The 18,168-nt window shown below is 34.4% G+C and overlaps 1 protein-coding gene across 5 annotated transcripts in view; it reads right to left on the reverse strand.

Moving 5' to 3' along the window:
• LOC110532912 (acetylcholinesterase) overlaps positions 1-14,817 on the reverse strand; it is a 48,470-nt gene extending 33,653 nt beyond the window's left edge. For 4 of the 5 annotated variants that reach the window (XR_016483092.1, XR_016483091.1, XR_016483093.1 and 1 more), the window contains exons 1-6: positions 14,281-14,815; positions 11,934-12,342; positions 8,656-8,760; positions 8,165-8,378; positions 7,796-8,059; positions 7,264-7,446 (exon numbers count right to left, since the gene is read on the reverse strand). Coding sequence is in view for 2 of the 5 variants with exons in the window: in XM_090183531.1 (XP_090039657.1) it covers positions 7,264-7,446; positions 7,796-8,059; positions 8,165-8,378; positions 8,656-8,760; positions 11,934-12,253 (1,086 nt within the window). In the remaining 3 variants the exon portion in view is untranslated. Of the gene's footprint in view, positions 1-7,263; positions 7,447-7,795; positions 8,060-8,164; positions 8,379-8,655; positions 8,761-11,933; positions 12,343-14,280 lie in introns of all 5 variants that reach the window. The other variant, XM_036987330.2, reaches the window with a different exon arrangement.
• Between the last annotated feature and the right edge of the window lie 3,351 nt (positions 14,818-18,168).

Below are 18,168 nucleotides of genomic sequence, written 5' to 3' on the forward strand. Positions count from 1 at the left end.
TGTATATAACATATTGTATGTATATTGTTCTGTATATAACATATTGAATGTATATTGTTCTGTATATAACATATTGAATGTATATTGTTCTGTATATAACATATTGAATGTATATTGTTCTGTATATAACATATTGAATGTATATTGTTCTGTATATAACATATCGTATGTATATTGTTCTGTATATAACATATTGTATGTATATTGTTCTGTATGTAACATATTATATGAATGTATATTGTTCTGTATATAACATATTATATGAATGTATATTGTTCTGTATATAACATATTATATGTATATTGTTCTGTATATAACATATTGTATGTATATTGTTCTGTATGTAACATATTGTATGAATGTATATTGTTCTGTATATAACATATTGTATGTATATTGTTCTGTATGTAACATATTGTATGAATGTATATTGTTCTGTATATAACATATTGTATGAATGTATATTGTTCTGTATATAACATATTGTATGAATGTATATTGTTCTGTATATAACATATTGTATGAATGTATATTGTTCTGTATATAACATATTGTATGTATATTGTTCTGTATATAACATATTGTATGTATATTGTTCTGTATATAACATATTGTATGAATGTATATTGTTCTGTATATAACATATTGTATGTATATTGTTCTGTATGCAACATATTATATGTATATTGTTCTGTATATAACATATTGTATGAATGTATATTGTTCTGTATATAACATATTGAATGTATATTGTTCTGTATATAACATATTGTATGTATATTGTTCTGTATGTAACATATTGTATGAATGTATATTGTTCTGTATGTAACATATTGAATGTATATTGTTCTGTATGTAACATATTGTATGAATGTATATTGTTCTGTATGCAACAAATTATATGTATATTGTTCTGTATATAACATATTGTATGTATATTGTTCTGTATGTAACATATTGTATGAATGTATATTGTTCTGTATGTAACATATTGTATGAATGTATATTGTTCTGTATGTAACATATTGTATGAATGTATATTGTTCTGTATGTAACATATTGAATGTATATTGTTCTGTATGTAACATATTGTATGAATGTATATTGTTCTGTATATAACATATTGAATGTATATTGTTCTGTATGTAACATATTATATGTATATTGTTCTGTATATAACATATTGTATGTATATTGTTCTGTATATAACATATTGAATGTATATTGTTCTGTATATAACATATTGTATGTATATTGTTCTGTATATAACATATTGTATGAATGTATATTGTTCTGTATATAACATATTGTATGAATGTATATTGTTCTGTATGTAACATATTGTATGTATATTGTTCTGTATATAACATATTGTATGAATGTATATTGTTCCCTATATAACATATTATATGTATATTGTTCTGCATATAACATATTGTATGTATATTGTTCTGTATATAACATATTGTATGTATATTGTTCTGTATATAACATATTGTATGTATATTGTTCTGTATATAACATATTGTATGTATATTATTCTGTATATAACATATTGAATGTATATTGTTCTGTATATAACATATTGAATGTATATTGTTCTGTATATAACATATCGTATGTATATTGTTCTGTATGTAACATATTGTATGTATATTGTTCTGTATATAACATATTGAATGTATATTGTTCTGTATATAACATATCGTATGTATATTGTTCTGTATGTAACATTATATGTATATTGTTCTGTATGTAACATATTATATGTATATTGTTCTGTATATAACATATTGTATGAATGTATATTGTTCTGTATATAACATATTGTATGAATGTATATTGTTCTGTATATAACATATTGTATGAATGTATATTGTTCTGTATATAACATATTGTATGTATATTGTTCTGTATGTAACATATTGTTTGTATATTGTTCTGTATATAACATATTGTATGTATATTGTTCTGTATGTAACATATTGTATGAATGTATATTGTTCTGTATGTAACATATTGTATGAATGTATATTGTTCTGTATGTAACATATTGTATGAATGTATTTGTTCTGTATATAACATATTGTATGTATATTGTTCTGTATATAACATATTGTATGAATGTATATTGTTCTGTATATAACATATTGTATGAATGTATATTGTTCTGTATATAACATATTGTATGTATATTGTTCTGTATATAACATATCGTATGTATATTGTTCTGTATGTAACATATTGTATGTATATTGTTCTGTATATAACATATTGTATGTATATTGTTCTGTATATAACATATTGTAGGAATGTATATTGTTCTGTATATAACATATTGTATGAATGTATATTGTTCTGTATATAACATATTGTATGAATGTATATTGTTCTGTATATAACATATTGTATGTATATTGTTCTGTATATAACATATTGTATGTATATTGTTCTGTATGTAACATATTGTATGTATATTGTTCTGTATATAACATATTGTATGTATATTGTTCTGTATATAACATATTGTATGAATGTATATTGTTCTGTATATAACATATTGTATGAATGTATATTGTTCTGTATATAACATATTGTATGTATATTGTTCTGTATATAACATATTGTATGTATATTGTTCTGTATATAACATATTGTATGTATATTGTTCTGTATGTAACATATTGTATGTATATTGTTCTGTATATAACATATTGTATGTATATTGTTCTGTATATAACATATTGTATGAATGTATATTGTTCTGTATATAACATATTGTATGAATGTATATTGTTCTGTATATAACATATTGTATGTATATTGTTCTGTATGTAACATATTGTATGAATGTATATTGTTCTGTATATAACATATTATATGTATATTGTTCTGTATGTAACATATTGTATGAATGTATATTGTTCTGTATATAACATATTGTATGAATGTATATTGTTCTGTATATAACATATTGTATGTATATTGTTCTGTATATAACATATTGTATGTATATTGTTCTGTATATAACATATTGTATGTATATTGTTCTGTATATAACATATTGTATGTATATTGTTCTGTATATAACATATTGTATGAATGTATATTGTTCTGTATATAACATATTGTATGTATATTGTTCTGTATATAACATATTGTATGTATATTGTTCTGTATGTAACATATTGTATGAATGTATATTGTTCTGTATATAACATATTGTATGAATGTATATTGTTCTGTATATAACATATTGTATGTATATTGTTCTGTATATAACATATTGTATGTATATTGTTCTGTATATAACATATTGTATGTATATTGTTCTGTATGTAACATATTGTATGAATGTATATTGTTCTGTATATAACATATATGAATATTGTTCTGTATATAACATATTGTATGTATATTGTTCTGTATGTAACATATTGTATGAATGTATATTGTTCTGTATATAACATATTGTATGAATGTATATTGTTCTGTATATAACATATTGTATGTATATTGTTCTGTATATAACATATTGTATGTATATTGTTCTGTATATAACATATTGTATGTATATTGTTCTGTATGTAACATATTGTATGAATGTATATTGTTCTGTATATAACATATTGTATGTATATTGTTCTGTATGTAACATATTATATGTATATTGTTCTGTATGTAACATATTGTATGAATGTATATTGTTCTGTATATAACATATATGAATATTGTTCTGTATATAACATATTGTGTGTATATTGTTCTGTATGTAACATATTGTATGTATATTGTTCTGTATGTAACATATTATATGAATGTATATTGTTCTGTATATAACATATTATATGAATGTATATTGTTCTGTATATAACATATTATATGTATATTGTTCTGTATATAACATATTGTATGTATATTGTTCTGTATGTAACATATTGTATGAATGTATATTGTTCTGTATATAACATATTGTATGTATATTGTTCTGTATGTAACATATTGTATGAATGTATATTGTTCTGTATATAACATATTGTATGTATATTGTTCTGTATGTAACATATTGTATGAATGTATATTGTTCTGTATATAACATATATGAATATTGTTCTGTATATAACATATTGTATGTATATTGTTCTGTATATAACATATTGTATGTATATTGTTCTGTATGTAACATATTATATGAATGTATATTGTTCTGTATATAACATATTATATGAATGTATATTGTTCTGTATATAACATATTATATGTATATTGTTCTGTATATAACATATTGTATGAATGTATATTGTTCTGTATATAACATATTGTATGAATGTATATTGTTCTGTATATAACATATTGAATGTATATTGTTCTGTATATAACATATTGTATGAATGTATATTGTTCTGTATATAACATATATGTATATTGTTCTGTATATAACATATTGTATGAATGTATATTGTTCTGTATATAACATATTGAATGTATATTGTTCTGTATATAACATATTGAATGTATATTGTTCTGTATGTAACATATTGTATGAATGTATATTGTTCTGTATATAACATATTGTATGTATATTGTTCTGTATGCAACATATTATATGTATATTGTTCTGTATATAACATATTGTATGTATATTGTTCTGTATGTAACATATTGTATGAATGTATATTGTTCTGTATGTAACATATTATATGTATATTGTTCTGTATATAACATATTGTATGTATATTGTTCTGTATGTAACATATTGTATGAATGTATATTGTTCTGTATATAACATATTGTATGTATATTGTTCTGTATGCAACATATTATATGTATATTGTTCTGTATATAACATATTGTATGTATATTGTTCTGTATATAACATATTGAATGTATATTGTTCTGTATGTAACATATTGAATGTATATTGTTCTGTATGTAACATATTATATGTATATTGTTCTGTATATAACATATTGTATGTATATTGTTCTGTATATAACATATTGTATGTATATTGTTCTGTATATAACATATTGTATGTATATTGTTCTGTATATAACATATTGAATGTATATTGTTCTGTATATAACATATTGAATGTATATTGTTCTGTATATAACATATCGTATGTATATTGTTCTGTATGTAACATATTGTATGTATATTGTTCTGTATATAACATATTGAATGTATATTGTTCTGTATGTAACATATTATATGTATATTGTTCTGTATATAACATATTGTATGTATATTGTTCTGTATATAACATATTGTATGAATGTATATTGTTCTGTATATAACATATTGTATGAATGTATATTGTTCTGTATATAACATATTGTATGAATGTATATTGTTCTGTATATAACATTGTATGTATATTGTTCTGTATGTAACATATTGTATGTATATTGTTCTGTTTATAACATATTGTATGTATATTGTTCTGTATGTAACATATTGTATGTATATTGTTCTGTATATAACATATTGTATGTATATTGTTCTGTATGTAACATATTGTATGAATGTATATTGTTCTGTATGTAACATATTGTATGAATGTATTTGTTCTGTATAAAACATATTGTATGTATATTGTTCTGTATATAACATATTGTATGTATATTGTTCTGTATATAACATATTGTATGAATGTATATTGTTCTGTATATAACATATTGTATGTATATTGTTCTGTATATAACATATCGTATGTATATTGTTCTGTATGTAACATATTGTATGTATATTGTTCTGTATATAACATATTGTATGTATATTGTTCTGTATATAACATATTGTATGAATGTATATTGTTCTGTATATAACATATTGTATGAATGTATATTGTTCTGTATATAACATATTGTATGAATGTATATTGTTCTGTATATAACATATTGTATGTATATTGTTCTGTATATAACATATTGTATGTATATTGTTCTGTATGTAACATATTGTATGTATATTGTTCTGTATATAACATATTGTATGTATATTGTTCTGTATATAACATATCGTATGTATATTGTTCTGTATGTAACATATTGTATGTATATTGTTCTGTATATAACATATTGTATGTATATTGTTCTGTATATAACATATTGTATGTATATTGTTCTGTATATAACATATTGTATGAATGTATATTGTTCTGTATATAACATATTGTATGAATGTATATTGTTCTGTATATAACATATTGTATGTATATTGTTCTGTATATAACATATTGTATGTATATTGTTCTGTATGTAACATATTGTATGTATATTGTTCTGTATATAACATATTGTATGTATATTGTTCTGTATGTAACATATTGTATGTATATTGTTCTGTATATAACATATTGAATGTATATTGTTCTGTATGTAACATATTGTATGTATATTGTTCTGTATATAACATATTGAATGTATATTGTTCTGTATATAACATATTGAATGTATATTGTTCTGTATATAACATATTGAATGTATATTGTTCTGTATATAACATATTGTATGTATATTGTTCTGTATATAACATATTGAATGTATATTGTTCTGTATATAACATATTGTATGAATGTATATTGTTCTGTATATAACATATTGTATGAATGTATATTGTTCTGTATATAACATATTGTATGAATGTATATTGTTCTGTATATAACATATTGTATGTATATTGTTCTGTATATAACATATTGTATGTATATTGTTCTGTATGTAACATATTGTATGTATATTGTTCTGTATATAACATATTGTATGTATATTGTTCTGTATATAACATATTGAATGTATATTGTTCTGTATATAACATATTGTATGAATGTATATTGTTCTGTATGTAACATATTGTATGTATATTGTTCTGTATGTAACATATTGTATGAATGTATATTGTTCTGTATGTAACATATATGTATATTGTTCTGTATGTAACATATTGTATGTATATTGTTCTGTATGTAACATATTATATGTATATTGTTCTGTATATAACATATTGTATGTATATTGTTCTGTATGTAACATATTGTATGAATGTATATTGTTCTGTATGTAACATATAGCTTGGAAAATAAATACATGTGACTCTGGATGACAACACAGTGATGGTTCTTTCCAACATTAGGGCGGTTTCCTAAAGAAGTGAAATCCGCTTCGTGTTTTGTTCCTTGAAACGATACTAATGAATATCGAGATACTGGTATCGTCATGGCCCAAACACACACACACACACACACAGACATACACACACCTTGCTGAAGCCGGGGGCTCCGTAGAGGAGGAAGAAGGAGCCCTCGTCCTGGTTGACTCCCAGCAGGATTTGGGTGTCTTTGATGTTGCCTGATGACAGCATGGCCTCTGGGTTGTCAGGAAGGACCACGCCATCGATGACCGGCACGAAGGAGAAACGGAAGATGGCCGACCATGGCATGACCTGGGAAAAAAAGGTAAATAATATAAAATAAACCATAGGGACCCTATTCACTAGAACTGTACTACTTATTCATGATCAAATATAAATGTCAACACAAAACCTCTTTATTTCTCTATTTAGAACACATTCCTCCAATATGTAAAATATATATGTCAAATTAAGTGTAAATGCACACATAAACAAACATTTTAAAGTAAAATTAACATATATATACAAAGGTAAACATAAATGCAAAGTTTTATACAAAATGTTAAGCTTTGTGTAAAACGGAAATATGAAAAAGGTAAAACATAAATTTCAAACTTTCCGTAAGATGTAAAAATGTACGTAACACGTCAATGTAAATGACCTGCCACTCCTGGTCGATGAGGTCCTGGGGGGGCTTGTTACGGAGACAGTCCACCAGCTCTGTGTCGTTACCCCCAGAGGGACAGCCCACCAGTTTCCCCAACATGGCAGCTCTCCGCTGGGCTTCAGCGGGCGTAACAGTGGCCCAGGGACAGTTGGGGACTCCACTCTGGAGGATGGCTCGGGCGAAGGTGGGGCGGCTGTCTGGAGACAGGAGGTGTATTCCCACAGAGACTGCTCCTGCACTCTCTCCAAAGATGGTCACCTACGAGTAGTAGTAGTTCATAATATTAATATTGAATTTGTAGAGAGCATCTCCCAAGCACGCAGGCATGAGCGCACACACACACAAACTCTTTGTTATCATTACCTGCTTGGGGTTGCCCCCAAAGACATGTATGTTATTCTGGATCCACTGGAGGGCCATACGTTGGTCTAGGAGCCCCACATTCCCAGGGGCCTCCCAAGAGCCAGGAAGAGCCAGGAAACCAAAGGCCCCGACACGGTAGTTCATGGACACCACCACCACCTTCTCAGAGTGGGCCAGGTAACGTCCATCATACACATCCAGGGACGAGGAGCCACTGTAGAACAATACAAAACAATATAACATTATTGTCCATATGTTACATGGAACAATGGAACTTTGTCTCTGGATAGAGAGCACGTTGTCTTTTGTTCATTTATTAATCAGATATCACACACACCAAGCACCCCTGGATGGAGAGCATGTTGTGCCTTGCACAAGGGCAAAATTGTAGTTAAGGGATTGTTGTTAGGATGTGAACCCAGAAGCCTTCTAGTTGCAAGATCAAACCCTCCAGTTACAGGGCCATCTGCTTAGCACACTGGGCTACCTACCTGTAGAAGCCTCCACCGTAGATCCACACCATCACGGTGAGATTGTGAGGTCTGGGGGAGGTTGGTACCCAGACATTGAGGTATAGGCAGTCCTCACTCATCTCCCTGTTGGAATCAGATCAAATCAAACTGGATTTAGCGAACATTGTGGTCTTGCTAGCTACCATCACAACTGGTATAATTTAAAATCCATTTAAAATCACAAAACACACTTTACCGTAAAATAATGAAAGGAAGTAAAAGAGAATAAATAACATGAAAACCAAACGTCCCAAATGGACCCGTTTCCTACATAGTGCACTACACGGACAAGTTCTGGCCTGGTTTAGATCTTATCTGTCGGAAAGATATCAGTTTGTCTCTGTGAATGGCTTGTCATCTGACAAATCAACTGTACATTTCGATCATCCTATTTTTCCAACTTAATTGAGGAAAATCAGAACAATCTGAAATGTATTTTTGATACTGTCGCAAAGCTAACTAAAAAGCAGCATTCCCCAAGTGAGGATGGCTTTCACTTCAGCAGTAATAAATTCATGAACTTCTTTGAGGAAAAAAATCATGATTATTAGAAAGCAAATTATGGACTCCTCTTTAAATCTGTGCATTCCTTCAAAGCTCAGTTGTCCTGAGTCTGCACAACTCTGCCAGGACCTAGGATCAAGAGAGACAAGTGTTTTAGTACTATATCTCTTGACACAATGATGAAAATAATCACGGCCTCTAAACCTTCAAGCTGCATACTGGACCCTATTCCAACTAAACTACTGAAAGAGCTGCTTCCTGTGCTTGGCCCTCCTATGTTGAACATAATAAATGGCTCTCTATCCACTGGATGTGTACAAAACACTAAAAGTGGCAGTAATAAAGCCTCTCTTGAAAAAGCCAAACCTTGACCCAGAAAATATTAACTATCGGCCTATATCGAATCTTCCATTCCTCTCAACATTTTTAGAAAGGCTGTTGCGCAGCAACTCACTGCCTTCCTGAAGACAAACAATGTATACGAAATGTTTCAGTATGGTTTTAGACCCCATCATAGCACTGAGACTGCACTTGTGAAGGTGGTAAATTACTTTTTAATGGCATCAGACTGAGGCTCTGCATCTGTCCTCGTGCTCCTAGACCTTAGTGCTGCTTTTGATACCATCGATCACCACATTATTTTGGAGAGATTGTAAACCCAAATTGGTCTACAGGGACAAGTTCTGGCCTGGTTTAGATCTTATCTGTCGGAAAGATATCAGTTTGTCTCTGTGAATGGCTTGTCCTCTGACAAATCAACTGTACATTTCGGTGTTCCTCAAGGTTCCGTTTTAGGACCACTATTGTTTTCACTATATATTTTACCTCTTGGGGATGTCATTCGAAAACATAATGTTAACTTTCACTGCTATGCAGATGACACACAGCTGTACATTTCAATGAAACATGGTGAAGCCCCAAAATTGCCCTCGCTAAAAGCCTGTGTTTCAGACATAAGGAAGTGGATGGCTGCAAACTTTCTACTTTTAAACTCGGACAAAACAGAGATGCTTGTTGTAGGGCTCAAGAAACAAAGAGATCTTCTGTTGAATCTGACAATTAATCTTAATGGTTGTACAATCGTCTCAAATAAAACTGTGAAGGACCTCGGCGTTATTCTGGACCCTGATCTCTCTTTTGACAAACATCTTTCTGTCCAAAAATTATGCAGAAAAATTAATCCATGCTTTTGTTACTTCTAGGTTAGACTACTGCAATGCTCTACTTTCCGGCTACCCGGATAAAGCACTAAATAAACTTCAGTTAGTGCTAAATACAGCTGCTAGAATCCTGACTACAACCAAAGAATTTGATCATATTACTCTGGTGCTATCCTCTCTACACTGGCTTCCTGTCAAGGCAAGGGCTGATTTCAAGGTTTTACTGCTAACCTACAAAGCATTACATGGGTTTGCTCCTACCTATCTCTCTGATTTGGTCCTGTCGTACATACCTACACGTACGCTACGGTTACAAGACGCAGGCCTCCTAATTGTCCCTAGAATTTCTAAGCAAACAGCTAAAGGCAGGGCTTTCTCCTATAGAGCTCAATTTTATGGAATGGTCTGCCTAACCATGTGAGAGACGCAAACTCGGTCTCAACCTTTACTGAAGACTCATCTCTTCAGTGGGTCATATGATTGAGTGTAGTCTGGGCCAGGAGTGTGAAGGAGTGTGACGGTGAACGGAAAGGCCTCTAACCCTATAACAGGGGATGAGTCACTGGCTTACTGGTGCTCTTCCATGCCGTCCCTAGGAGGGGTGCGTCACTTGAGTGGGTTGAGTCACTGATGTGATCTTCCTGTCTGGGTTGGCACCCCCCTTGGGTTGTGCCGTGGCGGAGATCTTTGTGGGCTATACTCGGCCTTGTCTCAGGATGGTAAGTTGGTGGTTGAAGATATCCCTCTAGTGGTGTGGGGGCTGTGCTTTGGCAAAGTGGGTGGGGTTATATCATTCCTGTTTGGCCCTGTCCGGGGGTATCATCGGATGGGGCCACAGTGTCTCCTGACCCCTCCTGTCTCAGCCTCCAGTATTTATGCTGCAGTAGTTTATGTGTCGGGGGGCTAGGGTCAGTTTGTTATATCTGGAGTACTTCTCCTGTCTTATTCGGTGTCCTGTGTGAATTTAAGTATGCTCTCTCTAATTCTCTCTTTCGTTCTCTCTCTCGGAGGACCTGAGCCCTAGGACCATGCCTCAGGACTACCTGGCATGATGACTCCTTGCTGTCCCCAGTCCACCTGGCCGTGCTGCTGCTCCAGTTTCAACTGTTTTGCCTGCGGCTATGGAATCCTGACCTGTTCACCGGACATGCTACCTGTCCCAGACCTATTATTTGACCATGCTGGTCATTTATGAACATTTGAACATCTTGGCCATGTTCTGTTATAATCTCCACCCGGCACAGCCAGAAGAGGACTGGCCACCCCTCATAGCCTGGTTCCTCTCTAGGTTTCTTCCTAGGTTTTGGCCTTTCTAGGGAGTTTTCCTAGCCAATGTGCTTCAACACCTGCATTGCTTGCTGTTTGGGGTTTTAGGCTGGGTTCCTGTACAGCACTTTGAGATATCAGCTGATGTACGAAGGGCTATATAAATAAATGTGATTTTGAACAGAGTCCTAAGAGCCCTAGTCAAAAGTAGTGCACTAAATAGGGAATATAGTGCATTTAGGGACGCAACAAGAGGATGTCTTAAACAATCAACCAGTTAGGGTTCCACATCTCAGAACCCTGGAACATTTCAAAGTAAATGTAAACCTGTTTGGGTTCCACATCTCAGATCCTTGGAACCCGGGGAAAGAAGTGTCAATGAACTGATAGCAGGCGTTGGGGTAGGAGCTAGCGTCGAACACTCCCGACCACGGCTTCTTTGGCTCCGCCTTACGGAAGCGCTTCTTGCCCAGCGGGGGCTCGGCGAATGGGATGCCGAGGAAAGCAGTCACGTGACTCCTGTCGGGCGTCGGTAGGCGGATGCCACGTAAGCTTCCTGCCCGCGTTGTCACGATGAGTTCCGGAGAGTCGCTCTGGGAACAAGAGAGTGAGGCGAGGAGCGAGAGGAAGACGGTGGAGGTCTTCATGATGTTGTTTTCTGTGTTGTTTACTTCCTGGTTCTGGTTTCAGGTAGTCAGAAGTGTGTGGTCTCTGTTCTGTCTGGAGTCCCTCAGATCTAGATAAAGAGAAATAGAAAAAGAGGAAGAAAGAATGAATGAAAGATAAATATAGATATATAACTGTCACTTTAGTGTTAGTTTCCTTACATTTTGCATCATTCCATTACTAGATTATTAATTTGACTTTAATTTCTCTCATGTTCCTGTGGTTGTTCCTGAGGGGGATCAATAGTAGATTATATTAGGCTAATGTGTTACAAGTTGTGCAATCATTGGGGACATGTAGCATATTTGAATCATTATGGAACGCAGGCCATAGGTAGCAGTTTAAATCTGGAGCACGACTGGACCGTTGTCATCACAGTTACATGAAGATGATTAGGGTAGATTTATAGGACTACTCTTCCAATTCTTCATGGATTGAACAATCGCACAATAGAACCTTTCAGGATGAATTAAACCACTATTTTTGATTTGCCAATATATTGTGTGCATAAAGGCTGTCCAAACCCTGTTGTTTTTATTATTCATTAATACTTTCCTAACCCTAAATAATATACAAGATCAGAGTATTTTTATCACTTAAAAGGAGACAAATATGTGTGTATTTACATGGCTTTTTTTCCATTGTCCCTAATATTCTTGATCGTTCTCTCCATATGTTCTTGTGTCTGTCGAGAACATTCGAATTAAAAGGGTACACCAAATTTAAAAGGGATGGCTTTAGATAAACGTGTTGAAAACCCTATTGATTGAAAACTCCACGAGAAAATCTGTTGGCCAGCAAAGGTTTTTCAGCGGATTAATAAAATGTATTCAGCACGTGCAAGAGAACCACGCCTGCAAAGCCTGTTATGCACCTGCATAAGATAATAATACCGACTACTGAGAAGTGCGTAGGAAAGGCGTGGCGTCCAGGTGGTAGTCGAGGTAAACAAGACTTTGTTTCAGTTAAAAGACTTTACGTCTGCCTCTCTCGCGCTCTCTGTGTGCCCACGCGCCACTCACAAGACGCCACCCTCCTGCTTTTAATCAAATTATAGAGCACATATCTATCCATCAACCTAGGCCTATCCATTAATCTATCTATATGGAGTAGCCTATATCTTGTAACGTGTAGATTAGACATATTGCCTATAGTCTGTAGATGATATGGCGTTATAGCAGCAAACCAAGCCATCTTGTTTTGACAGTAGCACCATAGACAGACATTATGCAACATCAAGGAGCATCACACACACACACACACACACACACACACACACACACACACTCTCCAGGTAGAGTCCTGGTTACCCAGCTACATTACCCTGCTGCTGTGTGTGTGTGTGTGTTATGTCACTGCCAGCTGAGGTAAACATACACCAGACATTCCTGACATGGCCAGGAAATGTCTGTCTGTCCTGATATTTCCAACATGGCACAGGATCAAGGCAATCAGGCTAGACTATGAAATTGGTTGCAATGGTAAGCGTTATTAAACGGAAAGACATGGAAGGAGACAGTCATGAGCTATTGGGCAATGAAAGAGAATAGGCGTAATAATAATAATAATATTAATAGTAATAACAGGCCTACAATAAACACTGATTTGGCCTACATATTCCGTGTTGCTCAACGCACAGATTTGACACAATTGCATTTGCAACATAATAATAAACCTAGCTATATAATCCTGTATGTTGCGTTTCGCATCAAGTGTTCATGTAACAAACACGACGCCCACTGTCTATAAAATCTATTACAAGCACAACAGACGAGACATCGGCAATGTATGAACCAAACAGACTTGTGAGGAGAGGAACGCCAACAAACACACGTGTCTCGCTCAGTGGTCACTCAGTGGACACGCAACATCGACAGCACAGTAGCTATACCCCACCACACTCACGCACAGTCACCCCCTCTCTTTCCCACAATATCCAATTGCATGATCATGTTGCCGGGGTGAATGAATATCCCACATTCGAATGTTCCAATTCTATTCCACTCACCGACGAGAATGACAGAGGAGCGAGGCTAGATCGTGTCATTTCCAGCAGAATGTCTATAAAAGGACAGAGCAGCTGCTGCTGCACGCACGGAGCTCGAGCCGAACCGAGCCGCCACTGGGCTCAGGCTGTGCGTTTGACCTTCCCTGGCTAGTTAGTAGCCTAGTGGGTCCAACCCGGCTAAAGACGCTGTTTCGCAGAATCCCCTGAGAGACAAGCGATCCTCCCCCTGAGAGACAAGCGATCCTCCCCCTGAGAGACAAGCGATCCTCGCCCTGTCAACCTATTTAGACGAAGTTAAACCCAGTGTCCTCGGCACAGTTAGGGGGTGAGTGAGGGTTTCTGGTCGGGGAGCAAAGACGCGCGGTTTATTTACGGTCTTCGCTGCTTTGCTGTCAGCCCTAGGTGTTTGTTTAATGTGGCCGTCTCTCTCTCTCTGTATTGAGTGGGGGTAGTGACCCCTTACTGTGCTGTTAGGACGGCGGGGGAGACTGCCGCTGATAAAGCGCTCCACAAATGAAAAAAAAAAAGAAAAGTAGTAGGCTACTCAGAGGAAGTCTCGCGAGAAGTCCCACTGCCCCTCTCTCAATTCAAGGGGCGTTATTGGCATGGGAAACGTGTTTACATTGCCAAAGCAAGCGAAATAGATCATAAACAAAAAGTGAAATAAACCTATTTTTTTTACAATAAACATTCGTTCCAAACGAATAGAGACATTTCAAATGTCATATTATGGCTATAAACAGTGCTGTAATGATGTGCAAATAATGAAAGTACAAAAGGGAAAATAAATAAACATAAATATGGGTTATATTTACAATGGTGTTTGTTCTTTACTGTTTGCCCTTTTCTTGTGGCAACAGGTCACACATCTTGATGCCACCTACCTCCAGTTCATATTTTTTGTGTGGTGCACCTGGAATCAGCACACGCACGCACGCACACACACACACACACACACGCACACACACTACCCCAATAGAACTTACATGATGAAGATCAATGTACTTGGCTATACATGGAGAAGTTATAAAAGCCTTTTAAATGTAGTATAAAAACTAAGAACATTTTATAAATGAGTTCCCAGGTCTAAACCAAACATGTCTTCTTCAGTTTAAGTGTCAGAGAGACAGATAGTAAAAGTATAAACCTATAAAAACTGCCTTGAATGATCTGAATGAAGCCTTGACATACCGGTGTGATAAATGTTAGATAACGGCAATAAAGTGAAGTGAAGCGTGATGTGCTTACTGGTTCAAAATGGCTGCCGCTCATTACATCACCAAAGTGAAGGGAAAATCTAGAGACACAACTGGTCAGCAAACCCATGTTGGATTTAGAGTGTTAAGGGGTGGGGTTTAGGGAGTTAGGGTTATGGAGATGCCATTCATGTCCATTAAATCAATCGCACCCCGGTGCTTTGATAGTGGAGGAGTTGGATCTATCAGGCGCACCTCTTAAATCACCTTGAGTGACTTGGTGGAATACACACTGTACTGCGTATCCCATCCATTATTAAAATCAAATCATATTTTATTAGTCACTTACACATATTTAGCAGATGTTATTGTAGTGCTATGCTTCAATGTATGCTACATTGTGAGACTTTGGCTCTTTTGGGTTCAGAGAGCAGGCTAGCTTGATACACAACAGCATCTCAAAACATTATTAAGTTCAACGTTCAAACCAATTTTAATAGATTTTCGTTGAGTCATACATTCTCACTAAAAACTATGTCCAAAATGGCACCCTTTCCCAGTGCACTGCTTTCGACCAGTGCCCTTAATGCTCTGGTCAAAACTGGTCAACTATATAGGGAAGCAGTATTTACTGGCAGAGACATGACTTGCCTTTATTTCCTGTTGTCTGTGTTAGGTGATACAGTAACTCTACACAAAGGTTTTGCATACAATTATTACTGGATTAGTTTAATGATTACTGGAAACACAAACCTACCAGGGTCTACAAAGAGACACAATAGGTGTGTGTGTTTGCGGGGCAGTTTCCACAAAATCCGAAGATGATAGACCACTTTCCCCACCCTTCCCGATTTAATAATTCATATTTGTGTATTCATAAGTACCATATTAGAATATATAATAGCCCAGATAACCTGCGTCAATGCTATCATTGACATGACACAACCAAGTTACATTGCTTGACTGTCACTGACTCCTCCATTGTCAGAGCATAAAACCCAATAATCACATAAATGAGGTGATGATGATGTGTGCATTGGTAACAGTGTTTGTTATTTTATGGTTGAAGATTGCGCTGAGTATCTTCCCATCTTGTCCCTAGTCTTTTGGTTCCAATCCATTAAGTATTATGCAAAATTATGACACTTACTTATGAAAATGGCTACATGAACCCAGGTAGGTTAGAACACACACACACACACACACACACACACACACACACACACACACACACACACACACACACACATTAATGGGTCCAAGGGTTAGACAGACACATACTGGACACGACACCCCAAGGCTAAACCCTGCCATTCAGACCTGGGGGAGCCAGAGGTGTGTGTAGAGGACAGGTGTGTGTAGCGTTCAGTACACCATTCTGACAGAGAGGTACATCCACCAGTGAGTGGATCAGGACTAAGCATCGTAGAGAGAGAGAGATACCTGGACCTAGACGATCATCATCATGACCATGACCAGCATTAGCCGCTCCTGGATCTCTGGGCTAATCATCTGCCTGTTTATCACTGCTGGTGAGAATGCTTACTCTGCTGATCGGCACTTTACAATAGGAAACCAATTATTGCAGTTTAGAAGTGTTTATAACGGTTTCAACATATATCATCTGTTCGATATAACAATTTATCACAGGTTATTCAATATTAACGTTTATAATGTGTTAAATATTACACTCTTTAACCGGTTTGATAATACAATTTAAGAAAGTCTAATGCTGTTTCTAAAATACAGTTTATAACCTGTTCAATATTAGTTTCTGAAAGTCTATAACAGAGGTACTAAACTACCCGTCACACAACCTTACGAGGTAGCAAAGGTCCGGATGGATATGGTCATTATCAGCGTAGTCACAAACCCCAAACGTGCAACCCATGTGACCCCAAACTGTTCAAATCAAATGTCATTTATCACATGCGCCGAATACAACGGGTGTAGACTTTACCGTGAAATGCTTATGAACCCTTCAACTATGCAGAGGACAAAATGATTAACATAAAGACAAATAGTAACTGACACAAGGGGAGTAAAAGACCCCTCTTATTGTCAGAAAGAAGGTTTTTGCAGATCATTTCCTGCAATTCAACACATTTTGCCATTGGGCAGAGAGAACATTTCACAGTTTTAAAGCTAATTTCCTGTGATTCTACACATTTTGCCATGTCTTATGATATCTAAGTGAGTCAACAAAATCAATGTGGGCCCCCTGGGGGTTGAGGCCCCAATGGGCATCGTAATAACTACAAGACCTAGACAGCTGGTATCTAGCATGGGCTAGTTGATCAGCTGGAAATTATAAATAGATATCTAAGATCTGTCAGTGAATGACATAACAAGAGGAGAACTGTACTACCACATTCTCTCAATTGAACCTTGTGCATTCTACTATTACAACTCTCAACTGCAATAAATTGAAAGCCTGATTGTGTTCTTAAATTAAAAAATATAAAAGTCGGGATCCGCGACCGCGGTCCGCCTTTGAGTATGGCTGGTCTATAAGTTGTCCAATATTAGTTTTTGAAGGTATTCCACTCTGTAAAGCGGGTTATTGAAAAACTGATGATATGAGAGGGCTGCTTAGGTGTTGAAAATAAAAACCCAATAGTATTAAAGATTCTTGACACTCAAACCGGTGGCACCTATGACCATACCCCGTTTACAGGCATTTCAATTTGTT

Source organism: Oncorhynchus mykiss, chromosome 9 (assembly GCF_057628025.1).
Source record: "Oncorhynchus mykiss isolate SJ-2025 chromosome 9, ASM5762802v1, whole genome shotgun sequence".
NCBI lineage: Eukaryota > Metazoa > Chordata > Actinopteri > Salmoniformes > Salmonidae > Oncorhynchus > Oncorhynchus mykiss.